Here is a 9129-nt window from a genome sequence, read left to right as displayed (position 1 = left end):
ATCGTTTTCAGCATACCTCTCTGTGTGTACATATGCGTGCGTGTGTGTGTGTGTGTGTGTGTGTGTGTGTGTAATCTGCCCACAATTATGCGTTTTTCGATAACATTTATGTTAAAGTATAATATTAATAACATAACTTAACTCAATAAAATATATTCAATACTCAAAAAAAAAATCGATAAATTAATAATTACATACACTCAATTTAGTTTTTCAACTATGAATTAACCAACAATAACTATTTAATAATATTAATGTAATGCTATTTTGGCATTAATATTAATATTTTGGCATTAGAAAGATACTTTTCAGCTGATAATTTTTATTCCCTAATACAAACTGATTATTCCATTAACTTTTATCTTAAATATGTAACTGCAATTAAACTGAAAAAAGTGCTAAAGAAAAGCAGGCATCGGGTTTTCGAATTATTCCATTCGGTGTCATTCGAGTTGTATTTTATGGAATAGATCCAATCACAGTTATATTTCAGGTTTTTATGTCACACCAAAAACCAGATGAAAATTATTGCAACTTATGTATTTTGGATTAGAAAGTAAATTATATATATTTTGGACTCACCCTACGTATCGCGCAGATTAAATGACAAAATTCGCAATTCACAAAAATATGAACACTGAAATATGGAGCTCCTCGCAAATGGCCGGAACGGGAGGTGCTCTTAAGGCGTTGGCCAAGAATCTGGCCAATCAATTGAACCTGAATCGTACGGAAATGAAACGCGTGGTGGCCCGTGTGATATCGGAGCGGCATGGTCAGGGCGATGTGGGAGATTATAATGGTCACATGTTCTATGTGAAGCCGGAACGGATTGATTTGACCGAGCAGATAACTAAATCCAAGGAGGCATTTGATGAGATGATCAATCGCAAGCAAATGCAGCCCTGTGGCTCCAAAAATCAAATGGCGAGCTCTCGTTCCGGCTCACGCTCTCGCTCCCTCACATACAACATGGCGATGCGACACAATAGGCCCGATAAGAGTCTCACTGGCGTTATCACTGACCAACACCATATTGCTAAGCCCGGCAAATCTCCCGAGATTGCAGTCCAAATATCCAAGCCCAAAATCCTATCCACAAAAAGCAAACAACAAATCAAACGCAAGCCTCAATGCCAGTATCCTCAACCCAACAATTCCCAAGCGAAAGGTCAGCCAAAGAGCTGGACCAAAACCAAATCCGTCAGCAGACTGGCAATCCAAAGCAAACCCAAACCAGTCACCATCAGGAAGAAGGTGCTGGTCAAGTCGGAGGTGAAGAATCTAAAGCGTAAGCCGGTGGTAACAAAACGTCCTCCACGTTCTCAGGCGACGGCATCCAACGCCCAGCGTCTAAATGCCGGCAAAGCCATTCAGCTGGCGAAGCCCCAACCGATGCTCTACATTGAGCCGGAGCCAAGACCGCAACCCCAACCCCAACCCCAACCTGTTGCTTTAGCCGCAACCGAGCACTCGACTGTTGAGTGCGCTCGAAAGAAGCAGAAGAGCATTTTGAAGAAGAAAAGCGTGAAGAGGCTGCCGCAAGCGAAGAGTAAGCTCAACAGCAAGAGAATCTATGATCAGTCCTGGCAGGAGCCCACTAAAATGATGACCAAGCGTCTCAGGGCTGGCGGAATATTGACAAAACCCAATCGCATAATGAACCCAACGCCCAATAAAGCCCGCTCCGCGTTACATTGGCGTAATCCGTATCAGTATCCGGGTGGAGCCGGTGCAACACAACGTTCACACGCTAATCAGTGCTCCAAGTCAAAGTACAAGCTGAAGCTGAAGCCGAGGATCAGCAGCAATAAGTTGCCAATCAGCAGAAACGTCGCTAGAATGAAGAGCAAGCGATCCCAGGCGAGATTGGCCAAGCAATTGGAGCGCGATGAGGCCATCGATGATCCGGAGCGTTTGGAGGCGGGCAGCATGCAACACTTTAAGCTTAAGCGATCGCTCAGCACCAACTCTAGGAAGGGCAACCGCATCTACAAGCTGAGTGCTCGCCTGGAGGAGTTGGCTAAGCCTGTATTCCATGGGAAACCCCGTCCGGAAAAGTTACCTGCGCGTTCCAATTCTCCCATACGTAAGCCAAAGCTCAAGTTGAGGTCACGTCGTCGTAGACGTCGCGTCCTGGTCGACAGCAGTCTGGGCAGCATTGCTGTCCTCAAGGGCACCTCACGATCGGGTCTGACCCCGGCTAAGCGTCATCTGACTCTGGCCTTTCTGAACAAGGATTCACGCAGTCCACGCAGTCCACGAAGATCCCGCAGCGTCATGTGGCGGTGATCGAAGACGGGGAAGAGGAAAGTGAACGGGAAAGAGATAGAGAAGACTTGAACGTGCTCTTTCTCACTCTCTGTTAGAAGTCTTCCGATACGTTCTCAGTCAATTTCTGTTCAACAAATTATCAAGGTACTTTAATAAATTACAAAGTTATAACTAATATGCTTCTACATCCATTAATAGGTACTGACAATATTAAAATTAAGAACAATTAAAAAAAAAAAGTTTTTACTTGGTCTAAATTCAGGCATTCCATAGAAAGTGGCTTATAATTCGAAATGTTAGGCTATCCTGAATATCATATTTTACCGGACTTTACTTTATTTTGGGAAAGAATGGCAAGTTGAGACGTTTTTTCGATTCCTTAGCTAATGATGGTAGCTCCTTAAAGGTCTATTATATGACTTTATAGGGTCTATCGTATGGTCAATGCTCTGCCCTGGCTTTAAGTTGCAGTTGCTCGCTTCGTTCGCGAGCCAAAAACAAAAAAAACAAAAAAAAAATGAGGAAGAAAATGGCTTGAAGGGAGGCAGAAATCATTTAAGCATTGCGGTGTGAAATTTCACACCGATTGCAATAAAAATTCAAGCGGCCAACAATAAAACGAGCTGCGGCAAGAGAAAGGCGCTACATTGAAACAGAATCAATCAAACTGAGGAGAGACCTCTCCCCCTCATCAGAGCCGTCTGTCGACATCTGCGCATGCGCGCACGCCGGATGTGAATGTGTGTTTGCTGTGTGTTTGGTAGTTGGGGCAACTGATTCGGCCAAAGAAAGAGTGAAAGAGCGAGCTAGAGAGAGAGGGAGAGAGACTGCTAATGGTGTCACTAAGTACGCCGCAAAACAGACAGCGATGAGACAAGACAAAACCAAGCCGGAGTGGAGTGGAGTGGAGAGAAGAGAAGAGTAGCAAACCGGACGCAAAGTCGGGGGTACTACACTATTGTGTGTGTGTGTGTGTGTGTGTGTGCTCGGCCCTCAGCGCCTGATCATCGAATGGAACCAATAAAAGTTGCCTTCATTGTCTTTATTTGCGCGGGTCGCGCAGCCTGCACTCAATGTACTCATACTCATACTCATACTCCGACTCATACTCGCACTCATTTCCATTAGCATTTCATTCAATTTGCATTTTGTTGGCCGCACTACCGGACAGCCGGACAGCCGGACGGCCGGACAGCCGGACAGTGTATGGTTGAATGGTGTTGCGGGTGCCACAGCGGCTGCGGGTTCGGGTGCGGGTGCGGGAGCGGGAGCGGTTGTCAGAGTTTCGGAGTTGAGAGACAAAGTACGAGTCTAACCAAAACAATTCAATTGTCCGGCTGGTTGGTTATTTGGTGTTGAATTTCATGTTTGCCTTTTGTCTTGTTGTCTCAGTCAGTTGTCAGTTGCGCTACATTGCATCTCACACATTAGCGATGTGACGAATTCGATAACGAACACAATAACGATGACGATGACGCTGACGCTGTCAATATCAAAACATGATAATTGTCTACTTGGTTAAAAAAGTGACTTCGAGAGAGAGAGGCGAGGGAAGGGAAAAGGGAACTGTTGCTACCTATGGCATAACTAAATAATAAAAATGTATTGAAACAAATTCGAACTATCTCTAAGCACTTTTTTAAAATCTAACTCTTTTTTTTAATAATAAACCTTCAATATAAAGAAAAAAAACCTTTGTTGGAATAACACAACACAAACACAGTAAACAATTTAGAAAACTGTAATTTGTTTAAATAATATATATGTAATACTAAGAAATTCTGAAATTTTACTGTAAAGAAATTAATGTAATTTTTAAAAATGAACAAATGACCTAATTAAGAGTTTTAATATTGTCAAAATTCAGCATGTAAATAGATAAAGTTTTTAAACCCTGGGTCCATTGAAAATGGTCAAAAAAGGGTATAATAGGTTAGGCAGAACGTATATAACAGGCAGAAGGAGGCGTAGCAGACCCCATAAAGTATAAATATTCTTTGTCAGGATCAACAGCCGAGTCGATCTAGCCCTGTCCGTCTGTCTGTACGTCTGTCCGTCCGTCTGTCCGTCTGTTGAAACGCGTCGATCACAGAGGCTATCAGAGCTGGAGACTTCAAATTTGGTATGTAGGTTCCTGGATACCATACGCAGGTCATGTTTGTTTCCAATATTGGATGTCATGCCCCCTTAGCCCACAAAACGCACAATTTTAAAATGCTATGTTTCAGAGCTTAAAATTTTCGAAATGAATAAATAACTTTTTTTTTTTTAATTAAAGAAAAACTATATTGTTATTGTTGGTACACAATGTTGAAATTAGTATTACTTTTTCTTTGAAAATATCGTACGAAAGAAATATATTGAATGAAACAGGAGTAGGTTTGAATATAATTGAAATTTAAAAAAATCTAAATCAGCTGTTATGAAGTTTTTAATTAAAGTTGAAGTTTATTAATTCAACTTAATGTGGTACAATATATATATATATATTTTCGATGGCAAAAGCGCTTATAGCTAATCGAAGTTTTACTCCCACTATAGTTTCTCTCTCCCTTTTTTCTTAATTCTCTCTCGGTCTCTCTCTTTCTCTCTCTCTCTCTCTCTCTTTCAGTGCCCGCATATCGAAACAGGCAACCGCACACTGTAATGTAAATGTTAATTGTGTCTGCAATATTTTTTCCAATGAAACATTTTTATGTTAATTCGAAAAATTGTTTTACAACCAATTAACTTAGCCAATGCACCAAAAAGATCAACGGACAAGATCGCTTTGCCACAGCAAAAGAGCAACAGGGAGCCGAGGAACTATAAACTTGGGTTGAGAGTGAGTTTGAGGGTGAGGGTGAAGGTGAAGGGCTTGGCCAGGAGGGTTTGGCTGAGGGTAAAGTGATCGCATTGCCATTGCATGCCGCACGCCGCTTGGAATTTCATTACGCGACTGTCAGTTGCAGTTGCAGTTGAAGTTGCAGTTGCAGTTGCGCGCAAGGAGTCAGCCAGAGGGCAGGCAGGTGTACCACGACTTGCACCACCGATGTGCACCACAATGGTGGTGGTTGTTATTTTTGGGCTCGCATTTAGTGCGGGTCTTCATCGGTTCTTCGCTCTAAATCAATCAAGCGCAACAAACGCCAAAAACACAAACAATTTCAATTAAAATGCCAGCGTAGCCGCCGCCGTTGCCGCCGTTGCCAATGAACCGCTGAGACACCGTTGTACGTGCAGTTCCCTCCCTCCCCCGCCAAGGCATTTGAGATGTTGTAAGTGGCGCGCGCGATCGTCAGCTACAGGTGCGATTGTCGGCAGTTCCTGACCTGCCGCAGCAACAATGAGTGAACCTGCCCCTGCCACTGCCACTGCCACAGCGCTTGCCACTGCCACTGCGGTCGTGTCATGTAATTAGGAAGTTATGTGAGGGTCAATCGATCGATCGATCGATCGCTTCACATTTAAATGATGGTCTAGCGAATAAAGTCATACCAGCAGCTGCTCTCATAGTTTGGTAAGCAGATAGACAAGAAGAAGGGAGACATTTTCCAAGTGGTCATTCATGATGTGCATCTTTTTTGTTTATTCTCAACTTTGTCTTCTTTTTCTTCTTCTGCTTGAATTTTAAACAGCAAACTTTCCCAGGCTAGAGATCTTCATTAGTGCGTTTTGCCAGCGTTTTATCAGCTGCTCGATCTGAGCTCAACTCAGCTCTGCTCAACTCAACTCAACTCTGCTCGACATCCTTAGAGAAATATGATTTGCAAGTTGCACCATCGCCATCTTTTGGAGCCATCCTGCCCCAACAGATGATATATGACTCTCTCTCTCTCTCTCTCTCTCTCTCTGTCTCTCTCTGTGTCTCTCGTGCAGTGCTCTAATCTTGAGCTAAGCATCGTAGTCACGTTGTGTCATCGTTGTTCTCTTGGCTGTTTGGTTGTTTTGGCTTGCTTTTTTTTTTTTGGTGTCTCTCTGTGCGATTTTTTATTAATTTTTCTTCTTTTTTTTTTTGAGGCGGTGCTCACAACGACCACGCACTGAAGTTGCCTTTGGTCTCTTCTATGAATCTATCTGGCAACTAGGCAAGCTAATTGCCTCGCGTCAACGTATAGGTGAATTATTATATAGAAGCCATAAAAAAATATAGCCAACTGACGGCTTTGCCCCACTCGTTGATCGCGCTGGCGATAAACGCGACAGCAGCAACAACAACAACAAGGCAAAATCAGAGCTCGTTAAAAACAAAATCTCAAGTTGAACCAATCAAAAGACGCGCCGTCGACGTCGTCGTCATTGCTATTGTTGTTGTTGTTGTTGTTGTCATAAAAGCAGCACCAACAACATGAAATTATTAAAAATATATGCACACACATCTACGTATATAAATGCTCTGTACACATACACTTACACATACACTTGGGTATATAGGCGACAAGCTGAAGAATCATTTTAGAATTTGCCGCAAAATGGAAATGTGTATATCAAAAATTGGGTAACGCTTTAAGCAAAGAATAAAATAAGAAAAACTACAAAAAGAATTGTTAACAAAAATTGTGAAAATGTGTTGCCTTGTTGTTGTTCTTGTTGTTGGGAGCGGTTTAAGAACTTGTATTGAAAGTTCATTGTACGGTACAACTTTGTTGGAGTCGTCATTAAAACTTGATCTATGACCCATTGTTCTGGCCGCGTTTCGGAAGTTGCTTTCCATTGGTTGTCTCTTTCCTTGGTCGAATTTCTTTTGCTGTATGACTTGAATTTGGGTCTGGATAAAGAGACAGACGGGGCGAAATAGAAAGAGAGAGAGAGAGAGAGTTGGAGATGAGAGAGAGCGCAAGATTTGTGGGCAGTGCCAGATAGGGAAGGAAGTTTATTATTTTATTATTAATACTTTTGGGAGGTGTATTCAAATTTAAATCTATAACTATCTTTAACTGCTTCAAGTATAAGCTTAGTCTCTTTTCGATGTACTTACAACTTTTCCAAATTATCAGCATGAATTCTTCATTATTGGGGCATCGTCTTGAGGCATACTTGCTTCTTGGCAATCTCAGTCCATTGTTGGCACCTCAAGCTGCTATTATGGCAAACTACTAAGGCAAACCAGGTGCTGGCTATATTACTTATAAAGCCTAATCATAATTTAATCTAAAGCATATATTGTTGATGCTTTAGTCTGGATCTGGATGGAAAGGGGAAGGGAAGGAAAGGCAACCCATTTGGTCGATGGCTCGCTTTGGTTTATCAATTATTTCTTATACCCTGTCAGGCATTGCCATACATTTTGCCCCTCCAGTACCCTCCCCCTTGCTGGCACCTCCCGCACATGCATATTTATGGTCGGCGGCAGCAGAAAAAATAAGAAGAAAACTTTTGCCCATATTTTAAACGTTCATAATTTTAACATTGTTCTATCACGCGAATCGTCGTTCGCGTTCATGGCTTCCTTGATGTATGGGGCCAATGTCTCAGTATAGCCAATTCTCTATTCTCCATTCTCTACTCTCTGCTCCAATACCCATTCCCTTGAACTGGGATGTAATGCATACTCCATTGCTTCCAGTCATTATGCCTCTGGGCATAAATCAGTAGCAAAAAATGATGACGGCGCCGCTTGTTGAGGTCTAAGAAGTGGTCTCTGCCCTCCTCTTTTACTCCCTCTATCCCCTGCTAATGCCACTCGACAATAAGCAACCTCAAGCTGAACCTATCGCTAACTCATTCACTCTTCTGCTCTTTCTGCTCTCTTCCCCTTGGAGCTGAGGCGTCGCATGTGTTACAATTTGAATTATTAGTTGTTGGCTCTCTGATTGCCGCTGCTGCCACACTTGCCACCTCTTGTGGTAAGCGCCATATATCGTCCACAATGTCGTCGTCGTCGTTGTCGTCGTCTTCTTTGGGGTTTATAGATTGGAGTTGTTTGGTTTGCTCACATCGTGTAATGTGTGTGGTAAATAGCGGCAATTGGCACTGTTCTCTTTCTCTCTCTACCTCTATCTACCCCTCTCTCTAACACTCTCTCTTCTAGTTCACAGGTTGCCCTCTCTTCCAGTCTCAATTAACTCTTCAATTAGGGCATTGACTGATTGCCCAGGTTATGCATAAAATCCCGCTGCTTCTGTACACTCAGAAAAATAAATCAAGATTTCCGTACTTAATTAGGCCATTTTCAAGTAAAAACGATCTCAAAAGCTGTCTAAGTTCGGAATTTCTAAAGTTGAAAACAAAAATCTTATTTTAAGTTCGGTTTTCGCAAGTACGGAAATCTTAAAACGAGATTTTTCGGGGATATTTTAAGTACGCTTTGGGTTTAATTCAAGTCTGAAAAAATTGAAAACATACTACTTTAAGTACACACAAATCTTGAACTAAACCCAAAATGTACTTGTTTTTAATACAAAACATTGTCATAATTAATTAATTTCAATCTTAAAACGTATTCTAGTATGTGTACTAAGATTAGGCAAAATACCAATATGAAATACCATTTAATAATGTTGTATTTTCTTTGTTAGCGACCATTCGATCCAAGCTTAACGTCATATTTGCGTCGCTAGAACCACTTTTAGTATGGCATATTTTTCAGAGTGTAGTTCAGTTTACTGGGAAGTCAAACCAGGTAAATTTCAATATTTTCTGAGACCAAAGTCAACTAAAAGATTTTCTTTAAAAATCTTCAACTGTAGAGTGTCTTCAAGGTAAATTTTAAAAAATTCCTTTTATTGAGCTGTGGAAGAATTGAAAGAACTTATATTTTATTTTAGGATAAGTTGTAAAGTATTGAAGATTTTTGAATGAGCAGCACTTTTCTGTTTTCGCTTTGTTGCTTAAGCATTTATTTATAGTTTCTTATGATAACTGTCACAGCGACTT

General features: G+C 41.6%; 1 protein-coding gene across 1 annotated transcript; it reads left to right on the top strand.

The window, feature by feature from the left end:
- Window positions 1-444: 444 nt before the first annotated feature.
- On the top strand, window positions 445-2506 carry LOC117784291. Its single transcript, XM_034621993.1, has one exon. It carries the CDS (start codon window positions 604-606, stop codon window positions 2290-2292), a length of 1689 nt encoding a protein of 562 aa, XP_034477884.1. The 5' UTR covers window positions 445-603; the 3' UTR covers window positions 2293-2506.
- Window positions 2507-9129: the final 6623 nt, after the last annotated feature.

Source organism: Drosophila innubila, chromosome X, assembly GCF_004354385.1.
Source record: "Drosophila innubila isolate TH190305 chromosome X, UK_Dinn_1.0, whole genome shotgun sequence".
Taxonomy (NCBI): Eukaryota; Metazoa; Arthropoda; class Insecta; order Diptera; family Drosophilidae; genus Drosophila; species Drosophila innubila.
This window is presented reverse-complemented; position numbering and strand designations above follow the sequence as displayed.

Bases quoted from the DNA above. Each gene is read 5' to 3' on its own strand.
- LOC117784291 (XM_034621993.1), top strand. From the start codon at position 604: ATGACAAAATTCGCAATTCACAAAAATATGAACACTGAAATATGGAGC.